This window comes from Nicotiana tabacum, chromosome 24 (genome assembly GCF_000715075.1).
Source record: "Nicotiana tabacum cultivar K326 chromosome 24, ASM71507v2, whole genome shotgun sequence".
Taxonomy (NCBI): domain Eukaryota; kingdom Viridiplantae; phylum Streptophyta; class Magnoliopsida; order Solanales; family Solanaceae; genus Nicotiana; species Nicotiana tabacum.
The window spans coordinates 38,259,355-38,278,960 of NC_134103.1; the positions used below are offsets into that span (position 1 = coordinate 38,259,355).

General features: G+C 35.5%; 1 protein-coding gene across 1 annotated transcript; it reads right to left on the bottom strand.

The window, feature by feature from the left end:
• Positions 1-4,836: 4,836 nt before the first annotated feature.
• LOC107829046 (pantothenate kinase 1) lies at positions 4,837-15,019 on the bottom strand. Its single transcript, XM_016656464.2, has 10 exons — positions 14,574-15,019; positions 13,102-13,311; positions 12,508-12,554; positions 10,414-10,530; positions 9,446-9,565; positions 8,431-8,525; positions 8,251-8,344; positions 6,702-6,833; positions 5,716-5,828; positions 4,837-5,420 (listed from the first exon to the last, which is right to left on the bottom strand). Exons 1-10 carry the CDS (start codon positions 14,677-14,679, stop codon positions 5,162-5,164), a joined length of 1,293 nt encoding a protein of 430 aa, XP_016511950.1. The 5' UTR covers positions 14,680-15,019; the 3' UTR covers positions 4,837-5,161.
• Between the last annotated feature and the right edge of the window lie 4,587 nt (positions 15,020-19,606).

The following is a 19,606-nucleotide window of genomic DNA, read 5'->3' on the forward strand; positions in this document are numbered from 1 at the left end:
CTAGGATTAAATTCGAGGTCGTCACTCGGACGAATCGGCCTAACCAGCCTCGGTCCCGGTCTTTATCGATGCTCGAGAACGGGGCCTTATTGGCCTGACGTACAAGCTTGTTAATCCCTCTTGATAGAGTCGGGGGCTATACAAACGCATGAGATGGTCGATGGTGAAGGGACACCCCCCGATCTTGCTCACGAAGAAGTGAATGAGAATTACTATCCTCCAGAACGAAGGATGAATTTGACCGAAGGTCAACTCGTACCTCTTACAGAAGGCAATGATGACCAGATCTAAGGGGCTCAGCGTGAAGGAATAAGTGTAAAACTTAAAATATCCTCCACATGGGTAGTAATCGCTTCCGTGGTGGTAGGGACCACTACGTACTTATCAGCCCAATTGCAATCTTCCTTGACTATGGTGAGGACATTGTCGGTGACCGAGCATATATATCTCGAGACCGGCTCACACTGAACCGGTATTGAGGAAGTTTTCTCGACCTTGAAATCGGATCCGATTGGGCACCCCGTAGGGACGAACATTTTTAGAGGAGGTTCCCATGTCAGTTCCTCGATAACAATAGACAAAACGTTCTCAGACGGTCACGAGGAAGAGGGGGTCTCTTTTTGGGCAACGATTTTTGAAGTCTTTGCCATTACTTTTAAATAGTGAAAAAATGGCGAAAGTAAGATGTTAATGAAAGAGAAGGCATGATTGGTAGATGAGAAACTCTTATAGAAGTTTTCAGAAAATCAGAAATGAAGAAGTTTGAATGTAAGCTAGAAAACCAGAAAGTTAGAGTGATGAAGTCTCTTACAAAAAGTTTGAATGTAAAATTCAAATGAATAGATGAGAAGGTATTTATGATTTTCCAAACGACAGTTCACGTTTTGGAGTGGCCAACCATTAGCTGACACATATTTAATGCCTAGAAGACTGGACCGATGGGATGTTTCAGCTGTTTTTATCGCTTACATCATGATTTATCGAAGCGAAAATCGAGAACTCACATTGTTTCTCATCATTTACTCTCTGAAAAACGAGAGGACTATCTGTATACGGGTAAAATCGAACTCAAGATTTGACCAAGCATCCAACACGATAATTTGGGACCGAGATATCGTGATAAAATCTCGGAGATCGGTTCATGCCTTACCAAATTAGCCATCGGAACCACCAGACTTGCCTTCGAGTTTACCGAGGCCATAACCGGTCCCGGTCATAATAGTCTCAAGGAATATATTGCTAGCTTATCCGACAGGGGTCCGAAATTCCAGTAACTGATCGGGCATTATGGCAAAAATAACGGAACATACCAAAAAAGGGACCAACGGTCAACAAGTCAAAGACCTTTTTTACCTTTTATGGAATAATAGAATAATATTTTAAAAATAGGTTCCTCTAATATATAAAGGGGGCCTCACAATTCATGAAGGACATTGTAACATACACTCATAAGCAATACATTATCGTTATTCTCTAAATTCTCATTCTTTTGGTATCTTGGTGTCAATCAAAGTACATTCAACTTAAGGGTGACCAACTTTCCTAGGCTAAAATCATCCAATTCGCGTGGTTTACAGTTAGTTTATCGTTATTTATTTCAATTGCTATCTAATTTATCGTTCAGTATCAAATTAATTTGCGTATCCTTTAAACCACTAACAAATTCAATTATTATCCGATTTTGAGGGTAAACAAAACCCTACCAATAAGGTAAAAATTCATATAGCCTATCAACTAAGCTACTAAGATTCCCCCTTTGGACTAATTCAATCTTAAAAGCTACTCCTTCCGTTCACTTTTATTTGTCCATTATTGACTTTGCACACCCCTTGAGAAATACTCCTAATAAATAAAGTATATAATTTACCATGATACCCTTATTAATATACTAGTGGATAGGCTTAATGGATTTGAAAAGTGATTTGGAATGAGTAATTAATGCTAAGGGCAAAACAGAAAAATAAATTATTTTTCTCTTGATATGAGAAAAGTGACAAATAAAAATAAAAATTTATTTTTAGAATACTTGATAACTAAAAGTGAACGGAGGGAGTAAGTTCAAGAGGTAATGATTGTCCAGTAAGAGTATTATATAAGAACACCAATTACATCATCTCACACTAATACGTGCCACCCAATGCCCCTGCGTGCAAGAACCTGTCAACTGAAGCACAGACAATATAATATGGGGGCCCAACACTGTGATAAAATTAAGAATTGGAATAGACCTGATTATGATACACATGAAAAGAATAAATTTTGAGCCAAACTGGATCCTAAAAGTTATTTGCATGAGAATTGTCCAAAACTATATAGTGATACTAATTACACCATTATACACCAATGTGGGGAACTCATGGGCAAATTTAGCATGAGCCCTAATTAGAGTTGTGCATAATTTGGCAAATACCGAATTACCGTACTGAAATCGAAAATTTTGGTATTTGGTATTCGATATTTTGGTACTCGGTATGGTATTTGGTTTAATTTTTAAAATAATTGTATTGGGTATGGTATTTGGTATTTTAAAATGAAATGCCGAAATACGGATATCGTACCGAAATATATATTATATTGCAGAATACACATATTATTAATTATAACATAAATATAAAAAAACTAAAATTTTACTTTCCTTTATTTTCTAAGTTCATCAATTAACTCTATGCAAGTAACAAGACATTTTTAATGATCAAATTTATTCCTTTATATACAATTTTCTCTCTCTCGGTTGATATTTGTTGGTCAACAAACATTTTTAGTTTTGTACTTTTGAGTACTTTAATTAAGAATGTTACAATCTATGACTCTACGTACTAGTTAGCATTCAAATCGAAGTTACCGAGCCGAATAAACCGAAACCAAAAAGAGAAAAATTGAACCATATCGAATTTAATTAGGTACGGTATTGGTATAGCATTTTAAAAAACTGAATACCCAAAATACCGAGCCGAAATATCTAAATACCGTACCGTACCGACCGACGAACACTCCTAGCCCTAATACACCCTTTGTTCTCGTCTTGAATTATTATACGGAAAAGGCCAAAAATAGCTTTAACCTATTGAATTTGGCTCAAATTTGTCCTCCTTCCATCTATTGGTCCATATTGCCCTCAAAGTTATCTTTTGGCCTTAAAATACCCCTGAAACTAATAGAAAATCTAAGAGAAATTTTAAAAATAACATCGCACCATATAATTTGTCCACATGGAATTATAAATTACACTAATGACCCGACCCACAATAAATGAATGCGGCCCAATTGTCCAACCCAATTGATTAACAAAACCCAAATCCCCCATTCATTCTTCCTGTTCTGGCCTATTTTCACTTCTAGTTGTAGAGCCCGTTTGGATTAGCTGATTGTAAATAGCCGATAAGTTTGAAGTGATGAAAAGCATTTTTAAGTGCTGAAACTGATTTTTAAATAAGTAGTTATGTGTTTGGATAGACGTGTTGAAACCGATAATAAGTAGTTGATGTGTTGGGTAGAAAAGTGCTGATAAACTGTTATTTTGTTAAAATCACTAAAATTCCCTTAAAAACTTTACAAAAGATTATAAATTAAAGAAAGTGATGAACAACGAATATGGAATGAAGAGAAAGTTAGAAAATGTATTTTGGGAAAAAATATTTTGTGAATTAAAAAATATTATTAAGGATAAATTAGTAAAAGCCTTGGTCAAACTAAAGTGCTTATAAGCCTAAAAGCCATAAGTTGGAGGTGTCTAACTTAAGACTTATGGTTGATTTTAGCTTATAAGCACATTGGATGTTTATCAAACATGTAGATAACTCAAAAGGTGCTTATAGACCAATTTGACTAGCTTATAAGTTTAGCCAAACTCCCTCGTAGTATTCTCAAGGAACTTGTTCTCTATCAGCCTACCCATCCCCACCCCATTTTTTAGGGAATGACTTCCCTATATTTGTCATCTCTTCCTCTGGAATCAATATTTGATGAACACGTATGAACAAATAGATAAATATTTTAATGTATAAAGATTTGATTTTGAGATAATTTGGCAGTTGGCTATTGTTGTTTGAATCGATTCTTGGCCATGAACAAGTTCGAATTATATTAAAAAAATTGATTTGAGGTGTTTTGGTCACTGACCATTTGCAGTTTGAATCTCTAGCAATATTTTTAAGTAATAGACAGTTGAGTCATTTGCAGTTTGAATTGATTATGGCATCAATTAAGAGAAGAAGTGTGATTTTTATATAAAGAAATTATTTTTAAGTGTAAGGGGATTTGACTTTGAAGTGTTCTATAATTAACCCATTTATAGTTTGAATTGATTATAGGGCCCGGAAATGAATGAGGAAGGTCTGAGTCGAAGTGAAGAAGAATTCACATTATGGGGTGAGCTTTACAATGTCTATCTGATGCCTTAAAATATTTTTCTCAAGGGGAAACTGAAGAAAGAAGAATCAATGGGGGATTTGGGTTGCTTAGACAACTGGGTTAGAGGGTTGGGTCGGGTTCATTAATCCCTTTTAGATTTTCTGTTAGTTTCAAGCCAAAGCAATTATAATTATCTCGGGATTAGTTATCTCATCCTCTCATAGGAATAAAAATAACACTACAATTCCGGGATAACTAGTTATACCGCGATTTTATTCTAACCAAACATGTGATAAACTCATCTAAAATTTATTTAATTCCGAAATTAATTACCAAGCGAGCTTGTATACACTTGTTTTACTTAATGAATTACTGCTCCTTTAAAACTGAGGCAATAAGAAGCCTGCCTGCCATCATGATTCCCTTTTGAACATTTAGTAGTAATGTAGAATCTCACTTGAACATAATATTCTCACTGGAATATGATAAGTTTAATGAACATATATAATTATTTATCAAACTTAGTACAGGATTCATGAAGAATATGTTTGTTTGAGACCTAAGATGAAAAGAGTTGAATCAAAAGCTGCTTAACTACTCTAAATAACATTTCTCATTTAAAAACAAACAAAAAAATAACAATTCTCACTTTTCCACGACTCAAGGTTAGAAAACGGAGGGATATCAAATTTCATTCCCTATTGAAGCACAAATACATATATGCACATATATAAACCTGAAATTTGTTACCTAGATCAGGACAAGAAACAACAGCAATTTTCTTTTCTTTTGGTACATTAGATGTTTTAGGTCAACACCTTTTGACCTCATCATAAATTTTAAATGAGCTACTAACTCGCAATCTACAATCTATGGCACCACTTTCATTTTCGTGCACGCGCGTAGAGTTATGAATCCTATCTACTATGCAACTTGAACTCTTAGGAGTTTGCTCAACTAACTGAAGGGGCATCAAATCAGCATTTCCATCTTTATAATTCATGAAAGCTCCTAGAGCTCCAAGAAACCCCTCATGCCGCAAGAACATTGCTTTTGCCTCACCCTTCGACCTGCACATTGAGCAAATTTACTAACTTCAATTGAGGAGAGAAGAAGTCGGTAATAATTGCGACAATAAACTACTTTTTAGCAGCAACCAGCAAGCATTATTTATCTATTACGCTAAAAGAGTATGCTAACCGATCAATGTATATCCTAGAAAGCACACACCAATTCATCACTAAGAAACTGATGTTATTCAAAAGAAAAAAAAATATATGGGAGCTATATTTTCTTAGAGTTGGTTGGTAACTTGGTAGTAAGGAAAATACCAATTTTCTGGGTATAAGTGGATATAGCAATTACCAGAAATCAACTGCAACGGAAATTGTGTCCATTGTATAAGCATGGTCACGGATGAAGAAACCTCCCAAAATAATGCGCTTGAGCCCAAAACGAAGAGCATTCAAGTATGCAATCTAGGAAAGCAAAACCAATTGAAGAATAAAGTCAGCAACAATAAGAAAATGATTTTTTTACAATTTAACAACTACATTATAGGAAGGAGAGGCCCTATATTTCTTCCTTTTCATGAGAGCTGATTACTAACTCATACTTCTCAACTAATTCAGGTGTTCAAGTTTGCCATTCTAATTCAGCAAAGCATCACTTTAAAGCAACATAACTAACAGAATAAACCTTAGACCAACTCGGTGCCACTTATATAAAATTAAAAAACTCATAATGAAGACCACTATAGCGAAATGTTTTCATGACAGAAGAGAGCATCCACTTAAATAAAAGAAATTCTTATAATGAAGACGACTATACTAAAATGTTTTCATGACAGAAGAGAGCATCTTAAAATTAAAAAAGGAAGTACAACTTCATTGAGCAGAGTAGCAGATGCACGTCTGTAACACCACCTAAGAGTTTCTAGCAAATAAAAGAATAAAGACAAGCGCAGAAGTCATATCAGATTTTAGTATCTTCCAATATTAATGCCATTTTGACAACTTATGACATGTTACGATAAAATGTTGTGCAATACGAGATATCCAATAAGTAATGGATGGATTATCTATCTGCCCTTCTCCTATGTTTTATTTCAATTCTTTATTTGTATCCTTATGAGAGAGGAGAATGGTAAGCAAAACATATCGAATGGGAACAGTATTAAACTACAGTCTGTTGCTCCTGTGAATTAGAAATATTCCCAAAGGAATAGATCATGAAGGACAGGTGTTTCCATTTGATTGGAGAATACAATTATTATTCTCAGTCAGGAAACAACTACATTGTGATGTATCTATAGATGCTGCTGAGAGAAACTTCATGACCCACATAATTACCTGTCCGATGTTATTTGAGATCATTCTTAAAAGGGACCGGGCGATGTCTTCTGGTTTGTAGTCTTCGAGCTCTCTGTTTTCTGAGACCGGCTTACCGAAGCTAGAGGCAATGGCTGTTGATGCAAGGCCGATCTGTCATGTATCATTAAATTCTTAATCACCCTGAATATTATGAAGCTTCTGGTATTTGAATAGAGCATTTAGAACAACTGAACATATGGGAACCAAATTTACAAAATTCATCAACTCCTTCTTATGATAGATTTCAATTACTTGGCCAACATCCAACAGCAGAAATGTTGCTAGTTCGTTGTCAAGTTAAGGAGTTCATCTATAACAACTAACAACTGAAATGACTTGCTAATGAAAAGGGTATGAATGGCCTCAAAGTATAACAGAGGATAAAATTAAGATATTTCGTATAGTAGAGCGGTAGTTTAGACCCTTTTCCTCAACGGCTTTTCTCCAAATTCCCACCTTGTAAAGGTTAGGTGCATATATATCAAGCAATACCAGAGAAATGCTCTCGAATTGGGTCCGGCATTGGTCCAAAGCGAACATCAAGGCTGGAAACTTTTTTTGGGTCCTAGTATCGACAGGGAAACTAAAAAGAACATTTAGAGAAGTGGGAACGTAATTGTGACTCCGCCCATATTTTGAGGACGAAATAAGTATTTCAGTATACAAGAAGCCCACAGATTGTTTTGTAGCATCAGCAAGAAAATATATATAAAAAAAAGGCTGCCCGGTGCACGAAGCATCTCATGTTCACGTAGGGTCCGGAGAAAGGCCGCACCCCAATGTAGGCAGCCTACCGTGATGCAGTATCAATGGCTGATTCCATGGCTCGAACCCGAGTCCTATAGGTCACAAGGAGACAATTTTACCGTTGCTCCAAGGCTCTCCTTTATTAGCAAGAAAATACAAGACAAAAAAATGCACTCGGGAGGATGAAATTTGTCCAACTGGAAAAAAAAGTATATACACAGAATAACACAAGAAGACCATGAATTTGAAAACTGTACCAAGCTAGCCTTAAATTCACCTGCATAAAGGTCTAATTTTGGCAGAGCATATGTGGAGAGAAACAGAAAGTAGATTGGAGGAAGGTGAACAAAAAGGAGACGCAGAACGAAGAGGAAAGGAGGCTAAAGGGGGCGGTCGACTGGACTTATCTTTTGTTTGTTGTTCACACTTCAAGCCATGAGATGGCACAAGCAGAGTTCACTCTTACTAGTATCATCCCCTTTTCTTGTATGATCAAAAACGAATTTACTTTCACCTAACTTGATATAATAAGAGAACCTTTATAGACAAACATAGCGGATTGAGCCTGATGTGATGGACACAAATTGTAAGTTGGGACAAAAATTGCTCAACCTGGATTTGAAGTTTGAGGTCCAACTCCTTATTCTACTCCACATATTCCTTCCATTACTCATCTAGACTCTTCTATATCCAAGATGTGACATATTAGACCTTTGAATAGTTTAAACTGCAACTTATCCAAATGAAAAGAAGGAAATACATTACACAACAAAGTTTATACCTTTGCATAGTCCATTCCCCCATAAATATCTCCAACAAGCATGTCTATCACTCTGTTGTTTCCCTCATGGCTCAATTCCAGCAACTCATCAAAACTGCAATACAAACACATAAGAAAATTCTGCAGAAAGAAACAAAGTGACTAATTGAAAATCATATACTTAACAGAAATGAAAATAACCTTTTGCATTTAGTCAAAAGTTTTCCTAGGCCCCAGAAAGTGCCGCCACCAACGCTAGTTCCGCTAACTCTCTGAAATTTTTCATCTCCATCTACCTAAAAAAGGCTTAAACACAAAATATTGATATAACAAAGAGGGAGTCGTCTATGAAGTGCCAAAATGCATAAAATTCATAATTAATTGCACATATCACTTTGGACTTGATAAAATTAAGATTGTATCTCTTCATTCTATAATGGAGATATATAAAAGAAGTTATGATTTATAAAAGCTTCTTGACTCTTGGCTTCAGTCGGATAAGGTTTCCAGCAACTCACTTCACAAGTGTGTATTACTCATGTAGAAAATACTATGAAGTATAAAATCTTCTTACTTCAGGGCCTTATACTACTGTTCTAGTTCTTCTATATCGTTCTGCATCTAACAACCCATCAAAGCCCACCAGCCCTAGATGACTATGAAACCTAAACTATCAGTACTTCTGAAATTCATTTAGTAGCCCAATGCAGAGCCTGCTTAATGAGTCTTGTCAAATTCTTGGGCAAGATCATTTATACATGCCTGCCAAATGAATAAGTAGTCTACCAATGTTATCTTGCTGACATCAAAGTTAGTTGGACAATAACATTTCCGAAGGTGGGTATTCACAGATGAAAAAAAGTAAGGTAAAATCCTTATTCCAATGGACCAAAGTAACAAAGAAAATAATAACATAGGGGTTTTAGGTATTAATTTTCTAATTTATAGATTGTCTGCTAACTACTATGCAGGAGATTAACTTCTTGTCCTGCATGGTATAACAAAAGCAATAAAATGCACCAACTTGGTACTGCATGTTGGAAATCAGAGGACCAGTATGAAGCTCATGGAATGTCACCTAAATCATGTGGGAAATAGGATAAGGAGAGCTTAGGTAAACTCAACTTTTTATATTGTCCTTGCAGGTCCTAACCATTAAGATCAGTGTTAATTAGCATTTATGTCGAATTGAAGAAATCTAATCTGTGAAGCTTACCTTTATCATGCTAACCCCAGATCCAATGTTGACAAGGAGGTAAGGATATAAGTCATTCTGATCAATCTGCATGTATTCCTTTCGACCTCCAATATACGTATAAGCTTCATGGTTGACAGCCTACTCACAGAAGAGAAAGAGGAATATGTCAAATGAGCTGCTATGTTATACTGTTTAGGCAAACTTAGAAAAGAGCAGGAAATTGTATGCAATGGAGAAAGATTTCTGTTGCCGATGAGATCTTAGCCTCACTCGTGAGTGTTGAGTCCTGTAGACGTCTTGGTCTCATGTTCAAGACCCAATAAAGTAAGAGATTTCTTTGTCCTTAAAACAAGTACCAAGTACTCTATTTACCTTAAATTATCGAAATGAACCATATCAAGCAAGCAAAAAGTATTCCATATGCTACTTGTACTCAACAACAACAACAACTACCGAGTATAATCCCACTAGTGGGGTCTGGGGAGGGTAGTGTGTACGCAGACCTTACCTCTACCCTGGGGTAGAGAGGCTGTTTCCGATAGACCCTCGGCTCCCTCCCTCCAAGAACTATCCACCTTGCTCTTGGGGTGACTCGAACTCACAACTTCTTGGTTGGAAGTGGAGGATGTTTACCACTAGAGCAACCCACTCTTGTCTGTTTATTTGTACTTTCTAGCTGTAAATTTTTGGACTGGTCTCGCTATGTAGTATTACAGAGAATCATGATAAATATATATACACCCAGTAAATTTGGCTATACACACACAATCATATCCCTAAGCAAGAAATTAATAAAAAGTACATATGTATTCCTGGAACCAGAAATACTGTCCAGGACTAATTCAGAGTAAGTAGATAAACCAAGCTGAAGATTGGCAGAAGAGAAAAATACGAAATATTTTTAGAAAGGATTTCATGTGCCTAGACTTAAATATCTGAAGAAAAAAGTACTAACCAAATACTGATTTCTGCTACAAAAAACCCACCTTAAGCAAAAAGTTTGCTCCAGCAACAAGAGACTCCATTTCCTCTACCTTGTCCAGAGTTATGCCAAGTTTTTCTTTGAATAGATCGGCAAACTTGAAAGCTCCACCACCTGTTGCCTGTTCAAGAATAAAACTCATCAAAAGGTTACACGGTGTTTTCAACTTTAGCATTTCACCATATAAATTTACTATAAATATTGTGAGAAAAAAATTCTACTACAGCACTGGTACCATGGGTGTCTATAAAAGATACTATGTTCCAGTCACGGGCAGAGGGACATTTACCAGTCCTGATTAATGTGTTTTCAGAAACTTGTTATACATGCAAAGGTTTCTGTGCAATATTTTAACCCTCCACCACCAACCCCGAGGTTGCAGGTTCGAGTCACCAAGGGAGCAAAGTGAGGAGCTCCTGCGGAGTACATTTTTATTTATCTATTTCAGGTCTTCATCAAGCCCCTCACATGTGACCTCTTCTTTTTTTGTTAGCCAAGCACGTGCTTTATTTTGTTTATTGGTGGTGAGACTCAAATTGAAGAACTCTACTTACTCTAATACCATATTGATAGATGTAAACCACCTTATGTACATGTTTAAGTTATATTACAGAGGGAGCTTATTTATTTATTTGTTTATTTATTTATTCATTTGTTCGAGATCTTCTAGATGGAGAAATGAATTTCCACAACGGGCAGTTTGAGTGCCACAATTATCAAAGCAATAAATCTTGTGTGAATAGTGAAATGGAAAGCTATAAAATGGCAGTAACTTAGAGAAAGAGGGAAGGTTGTACATAATCGCTCGTGCTTTATGTTCCAATGTGTCACAGCTTTTCTGGAGCCAAAAAGGGTCCAAGAGAAGAAATAGAGACAAGGTGAAAAAAATTTCCTAACTCTGTGATGTGGACCATTTGGAGAAAAGACGGAAGGGCTTTTGAATGAAATGGAACTAACAGCCTCCAAATTGCAAACATCGTGCTTTTCTTTCCCTAGCTCTGGAGTGCATAAAGCCTAAAATGTTTAGCAGAGGACTGGATGTATTTTGAAGGAAACAATACATCCTCTTTGCTCCTTTTCGCTCAAAATATTTCCTGTACTCTAAGAGTCTACCTTTTTTGGTGCAATAGAATCTATAAACTCATACAAAAAAAAAGAAGGTAGAAACAACTGAGAGATAGAACAGGAAAATGACTAGTAACTATATTTTTGGTTGAAGGATGTAAACAGATTTTATCATTTAACAGTTTAACTCCCAAACTTTAGAGGTTAATGGTTCCATGTAAGAAAATATAATGATAAGAAATTGGACGTTGCGTCTAACTCAACCCCAAAAGCTAGCTCATAAGGTGACGATTGTCCAAGACCATATAAGAAAACAAATGGCCTCCCACCCAGCCGATGTGTGATACTAACACCCCCTGCACACCTAGTACTAGACATCTGGAGCGTGGGCAATATAATATAGGGGCCCAACATCGGATGAAACAAGAATTGGGTGGACCTAGCTCTGATACCATGATAAGGAAATGGACCTTGGGCCTAACTCAACTCCAAAAGCTAACTCATGATGTGAGGATTGCCCAAGACCATATAAGGAAACAAATGGCCGGGACACTAACATATTACTTTGCACAGTTCTGAAAATTAACTTCCGCTCTTCGATTCACATTCTTTACTTTTGAGTAAAAGAGTCAAAAGATGCACAGAGGCAGGAAAAAGGAAATGATGGGCAATCAACAGTCTATACGCGAGAAACTTTTGCTTTAGAAGTCTTTATAAAAACATAACTTTCAAGAAGTTTTAACTTGAAAAGTACATTCTAACAATAAGAAGACTGCAATGCAATAGCTTCCTCGGTACTTATCATTGAGTAGCTTCTCCAGAAAAACCGTGGTTGATTTTCTGAACTTCCAAAAGCTCGTTTCATCCCACAGTGGACACAGATATTATTTCTTCCCAATGAGGTTTTAGGATATAAAAATTCTTCGGAAACCTATGAAATACTTTAGGAAGGCTCTCCTATAATCACCAAATTGAGCAAAGAAAAAAAAAGAGGTGGGAAACAGAACCAACATCTTTTGAAATTCTCCTTTACCTTAATCTTGATCTTGTCAACAGTGTGAGAATGATGACATTGAGCACCTGCAATCATTGTAAATCTATAAGATTTAGGAAGGGCATGGCATAATACAACCTAATAAAAAGACGTATAAGAACCTGTGAAGATAAACTCTAAAGCGAAGTTCTCTTAAACTGGGCATATGATTCCTAAAGTGACCAAGATACCTTAAAAACTTAACTGCAACGACATATAAATCATATTTTCTATCATTACTAAAATGTTTGTATGCTCCGAATACGGTTAGTGTAATGGAGGAAGTACTATTCTGTACACTTCACTTTCAAGAATTCAAATTGTTTTTACCATCCAAAGTTTAAATTTTGTACTAATGTTTTCTGTGCCACGTTAACTTAGCAATTACTTAATATTGTTCTTCCACTATCACTATCAAAAAAAAAAAAATTACTTATAGCCAAAGGTGAAACGATAAATTCTCCTCACTTATCAAAAAAATTCTTCTTCATAATCAAGCCCCCTATAAGTTTACATGCATGCCAATTTGTAATCAAAGAAGTCACCCCAGAAAAATAGTTACATCTAGGGTGTAAGCACCACAAGAAAACCTACCGCACTGTTGAAGTTTCTTGGAAGACAAAAAGTTTATGCAGTCCTCAATCTTGCTAGTCTCGAACTTCACGAAATGAAGTCTGCCACTAAGAATGTGATGGTTAAGGTCTCCATTGGGAACTTCCTGTCTTTCTTTTGGTAATGTTGGTGCCTCATCATTTGTGCTGCACTTACTGTTGGTTGAAAAGTATACAATCTTGATGAGGGAGCCTGCAAAAGGAGAAGGTCCTTTCATTTAGCATTTCTATTTGGTCCTCAAAATATTGGTTGTTAACAGAAACATTCTTAAAGCCAGCAAAATCCCATAAAGCTTCTTCTTTATCTGACTACGCACATTGGAGATACTGATCAATTTTTATCTAATACATATTGCATTGTGTGACTCCTTGGTCTAATGCTTATACTATTAGAGAGAGGAGAGCTTTATCTACTTAGTTATGTTTTAACACTAACAAAAGAAGTTGTGAGTTCATCTCATTATGAAATCAGCAACAAGCAATTGAGCCAGCGCCCAGCAGCGTTATATAAATTCATGTACTATGCAGCTGAAATCTTGGAGAAATATTGCTGAAGTTTCTGGATGTTCAAATACACCAACCTATCCATCTTCTCTGTCTATGTCCACTAAAACCAAGCTCTTTTTTAATGACAGTGACATCCGGGTCGGCTCGTTTGCACTTCGACAATTCCACTGGGTTGCCAGCTACCTCCCACCAACACAGGGTAACTCTATCCACCAAGGCTTGGGCCGAAGAAATCACCATGTTTTTTTGTCTCGGGATTCAAACCCCGGTCTCCAAGGTTCCACTCACTACATTAACTACTAGGCCACACCCTTGAATGCCACTAAAACCAAGTAAAATGTACTCCTCCCATTGGCAGAGTTCAATCATGGAAAAGACCATATATGTCTTTATATTTTTCCAGTACAACCTAGACTTACATAATTTGCAAACCACATGTAAGTTCGTAAATTCAATTCATCCGCGTGATGATAACTATGGTTCTTATGAGGTCAGGTGACTTCTAAAACTAGATAACAGTTCAACTTATCAAAATACTAAGCTTGTTTCTTAGGAGGTCAAGAATGCAGCAAATTCTAGTACTAACTTGGTTCATTTTGCAACTCTAGTCAAATGCCATTAAGCAATTAACCTATGAACCAATTACTCTACCATCTAATTCAACCCCACGTTAATGAGTTTATAACTGAATTACTGAAGTAATGACTTTCAGTAGAAAAAAGGAATTGATATTTTCTTCTCCTTTTTATCTTTTTCATTTTTTTCTAAAATTCTATTGAACCAATAAGAAAGCAATGCCAACATAACTCTACAAAGCAAACAGAAAAGACACTAACATTTTCGAATTCCCAAACCAAAAAAAACATAAAAGTAAAAGGCAAAATTAATAAATTAACAAAGAAATAAAGATGTCAGAAGAAAAAAGAGCAAATAAACCCAGCAATTTACCTCCAATATCGATAGCCAAATGAGAAATTTCATCAGCAGATTGCTTAATCAGCTCAGAAGTGGAATCAGTATTCTCTAATTTCCCATCAATTAACTTTCTCTCCATATCCGATTGGTCTTTTCTCCTTCAATTAAGTGTAAAAACAGAATTTTTGTAGATGCAATGATTGAGAAATATGATGGTGCCAAAGAATATAGTATATATAACATTCTCTTTTGTTTTGTCAATAAAAGGCAGCTGGTACTTTACAAGTCATAGGGGTTCCATTTGAGGACAGAAGGCGTGAAAAACAAAATTCAGTATTTTTTCTCTTTGGATTTGACCAATATAATAAAATTCTTTAACTATTTATTTAGGATAAGAAAATGCTTTAGCATCTCAATTAATAGGAAATAGGAGTGATATTAAATTATGGGGTGCACAAATAGTGGGTGGGATTTAAGCTAATTTTGGAAGGTAATGCCTAATGGGTGTATGGGCCATTTACTGTAACACCTACAACGGTCAGACAAGGCGGCCGGACTCTATCGTTTTCTCACCGAAAAATGACTCCCATACAATTTGAATTCACAACAATTTCTACATTCGAAAATATAAGGTTCGAACCCAAAACCTTTTATTAAAAATAATACTTATAATTCCATCATAATTTTTAAATGGGAATGATTTTTCTGCTAGAAATAATCTTTTAGTTCAGTTACAACTTAAAATGTATACATTTTTTGAATTATTCTTACTGATTTTCTTGAAAAAAGACATATACGTAGTTAGATAAATTACTTTCTTGATCAGTTGGGCCAATATCCCAGCTAAATTTGACCTATATTGACCTTCTTACCCGATTTGGCCCACTTTGTATATAATTTAATTTTTTTCCCACCCCTTATCCCATATTAAAGGCTCACTTCTATTTTAATTTTTTTCGAGATTTTTACTTATCTATACTAATTTTAAAAACCTATTTACTCTCACTATTGAGATTTTAACTTAATTATAAGTCCATATATAAATTACCAATTTGATACAAAATAATGTATTAGACTCTAATCTTCCATACTTTCTCTCTCTCTTCCACCCCAAAACTAAAATTATAAATTAACAGATGAATGTTTGACCTCTTTCTTCTCAACTTCATCCATACCTTTATGAAAACAAAGAGATTTGGCATCAAATAATCTATTATGTTTTCTCTTTCTTTTTATTTTCTATTTTTTTTCTATGTTAAACAATGAACGAAATATCACTTTTGAACGAGGGAAGATCGTTAATTTATTTTAACTTTTTGGAATCAATAAACAAAAAAATATTAATCGGAAGCAAGTAGATTGAATTGGAAATTATGTTAATCCATTAGAAAACTTAGAAGATTTGAATTCAAAAATCGAAATTTGCAAAAAAATAAATAAATTGTTTGGATTGGGTGTTGTTGCAAATAATTGAGAATATCCTTTGGAATTTATATCTCAATTTGGAGAAAATTTGGTGAAGATTCGAGGTGATTTTGGTTGAAATTTCAGATTGAAACTCGAAAAAGAAGACGCAAACATATTATATATATTTTGTATGTCAAGTGTAGAAACGATATACAAAATATCTACAACTTACATAATTGTATATAAATTATAGTTTTTGACCGGATTCTGTACAACAAATATTTATTTAAGTTGTAGATAAATTGTAAAAAATATTGTAGATTTTGACCAGATTTGTATCTATTTTGTAAAAAAAATTAGTTACCTTCTGTAAATATGAAAACTTAGACAAAACTGGGTAAATAAGTTTAAAATCTCATATATATATATATATATATATATATATATATATATATATATATATATATATATATACAAAAAGTTCCATTTTTAAAGCTGAATATGTTCTTTTACATATCTTCATTGTCATTGCAGCCTAAATTAACTGAAAATATGATAGAATTGAAAGTTACTTTGGTGTTTTTATCCTCACCTCTTAGACCAATTTCTAATTATTTTTCTTTTTCTTCTTTTTTCTTTTCTTTCAATATCAACTTTGCACCCCAATATTCTTGTGCCATGTTGTTCTCCTTCACTTTTCTTTATTTATTTTTAACATTTCAACATGTTCTTTCACACATCTTCATTGTCATCACAACCTAACTTAACTGAAAATATGATAGAATTGCAAGAGACTTCGGTATCTTTATCCTCAGCTCAAAGACCCATTTTCTAATTGTTTTTCTTTTTCTTCTTTCTTCTTTTCTTTCAATATCAACTTTGCATCTCAAAATTCTTCTGCCATGTTGTTCTCCTTCACTTTTATTTATTTATTTTAGCATTTCAACATGTTCTTTCACACATCTTCATTGTCATCGCTGCCTAAGTTAACTGAAAACATGATAGAATTGCAAGTGACTTCGGTGTCTTTATTCTCAACCCTTAGACCCATTTCTAATTATTTTTATTTTTCTTCTTTCTTCTTTTCTTTCAATATCAACTTTGCACCCCAAAACACTTTTTTTAGCATTTCAACATGTTCTTTCACACATCTTCATTGTCATCGCAACCTATGTTAGCTGAAAATATGATAGAATTGCAAGTGACTTTGGTGTCGTTATCCTCAGTTCTTAGACCCATTTCTAATTGTTTTTATTTTTCTTCTTTTTTAGTTTCTTTCAATATCAACTTTGCACCCCAAAATTCTTTCTGCCATGTTGTTCTCCTTCACTTTTCTTTTCAGATGTGAGTTAAGAGGTTTCAAAGAAAAATTTGAACCTCCGTTATTTGATTTCTTCAAAGATTCAAATTCGAGATTTAAAAGAAAAGTTAGATCTGAAGTTTGAATATCTGAGCCGCGTTATTTTTAAGGTGAAGTTGAGCTTCTCTTTATGGCGCTTGATTAAAAATGTCACGACCCAAACTCCCACCGGAGCCGTGACGGCGCCTAACACCACTTGCTAGGCAAGCCATCAATCAATAAGCAGAAAATAAACTTAAATAGCAGTATTAAATAGTCTTATTAACGGATAATCATAAATAACTGAAGTCAATAGAGCAATAGGAGTAAAACTATCCCATGATTTGGTGTCATTGACTACATGAGCACTACAAAATTTAAATACAGAGTCTAATCTCAAAATACAGAACTGTTTGAAAGATAGAACAAGCTGAACTAATCTAACTGGCGGAACTGCCAGCGTCTGATATATGTGAGCCATCTGCTCCGGAGTGTGAATAGCGGGAGTCTGGGCTCCTTCCCCAGCCTGTGAGATGGCTGGTGCCATAGGAAACACACTGGTCTGGGCCACACTCCCCATAATACCAACCAGGCAAACTAGGGCGTCCTGAAGTACCAGGGTAGCAATAAACCCCTCTAGGACCTGAGCTAGCCCAACCGACACAGTCTGAACAGGGATCTCCTCACCCTGCTCGATATAAGGCTCTGCGATGGGTGCTGCTGCATGTGCTCTAGGCTGAGCTCTGGCTCTGCCTCGGCCCCGGCCTCTACCCCTGGTAGCGGCTACAACCTGGGGCTTTGACTCTTGATCAACTACTGATGTGGTATGCACCCTCACCATATGTAAGAGAATAAGAATAGAATGATTCAGACTCAATGATAAAATAAAGTCGCACGATAGAGAAAGAAAGAAGATGAAATTTTTTCAAAAGTCTTATAGCCTCGAGAAGATAAGTATAGACGTCTCCGTACAGAACCTCAAGACTCTACTAAGCTTGCTCATGACTCGTGAGACCTAGGCAATCTAATGCTTTGATACCAACTTGTCACGACCAGAAATTCCAACCAATCGGGGTCGTGATGGCGCCTAACACCGCTTGCTAGGCAAGCCCACACAACAAGATAATACTGAAAGAAAAGCAATAAATATCTGATAACTTATCCATAACATAACGTAAAACACCCAAAGATTTGGTGTCACAAGTACATGAGCGTCTAGATCCAAATAAATACAAGGTTCTGAAGGAGATACAATACTATCCGAAATAAAATGGAAACAGTACAGTAAAAATAGGAAAATGACTCTAGGGCCTGCAAACAGGGTGTAGCTCTACCTCAAGTCACTGACTGGTATCTGCTAAGTGCCTCTCGGGACTCTGCTGGTACCAACATCAAAATCTGCACAAGAATTAAAGAAGTGTAGTATGAGTACAACCGACCCAATATATTCAATAAGTGACGAGCGTAACCCCGACGAGATAGTGACGAGTCTAAGATAAGATACCTACTAAAAATATGTATATATATATATATATATATATATATAAAATAACAAGTGAAGCATCAAAAATAACAACGAGATAGGGACATGTATGAATGGGACAACAAGTGGAAGCAAAGATTAAGAATCACTAAAAAAACCTCTTTCAAAATAAATACCGAAACCATCAACTCAAGTTCACAACTCAAATATAAAAATAACAAGTGAAGCATCAAAAATAACAACGAGATAGGGACATGTATGAATGGGACAACAAGTGGAAGCAAAGATTAAGAATCACTAAAAAAACCTCTTTCAAAATAAATACCGAAACCATCAACTCAAGTTCACAACTCAAATATCAAATCGAGCAACAAAATCAACAAATTGCACGGTATCACCCCTCGTGCTATTACTCACATCCTCACGATATATCATAAATGCAAGTGTACAACATCATCCTTCGTGCTTTTACTTTCCATGTAGTATAAATAAGCATGTGCACGACATCACCCTTCGTGCTTTTACTCTCGTCCTCACATGATAATGATAATATAGCAAGAAAGTGCACGACATCACCCTTCGTGCTTTAGCCTCACGTTCACTCTAGCAAAGATATCAATATGCAAACAAGGCATGACAACACCATTCATACTTTTCACTCTTCCTCACCAAGCATTCACAACAACACAATACCAAGCAAGGTGGGAAGCAAATTTAACTTCAACAATAAAATTGAAATCCGCTTGTCATATGAGAATCTATTCACAATTAGGGTCAACAACTAATCACAAATTCCACGCTCTCTACACCCAATATCTCAACAATTCAATAAAATAA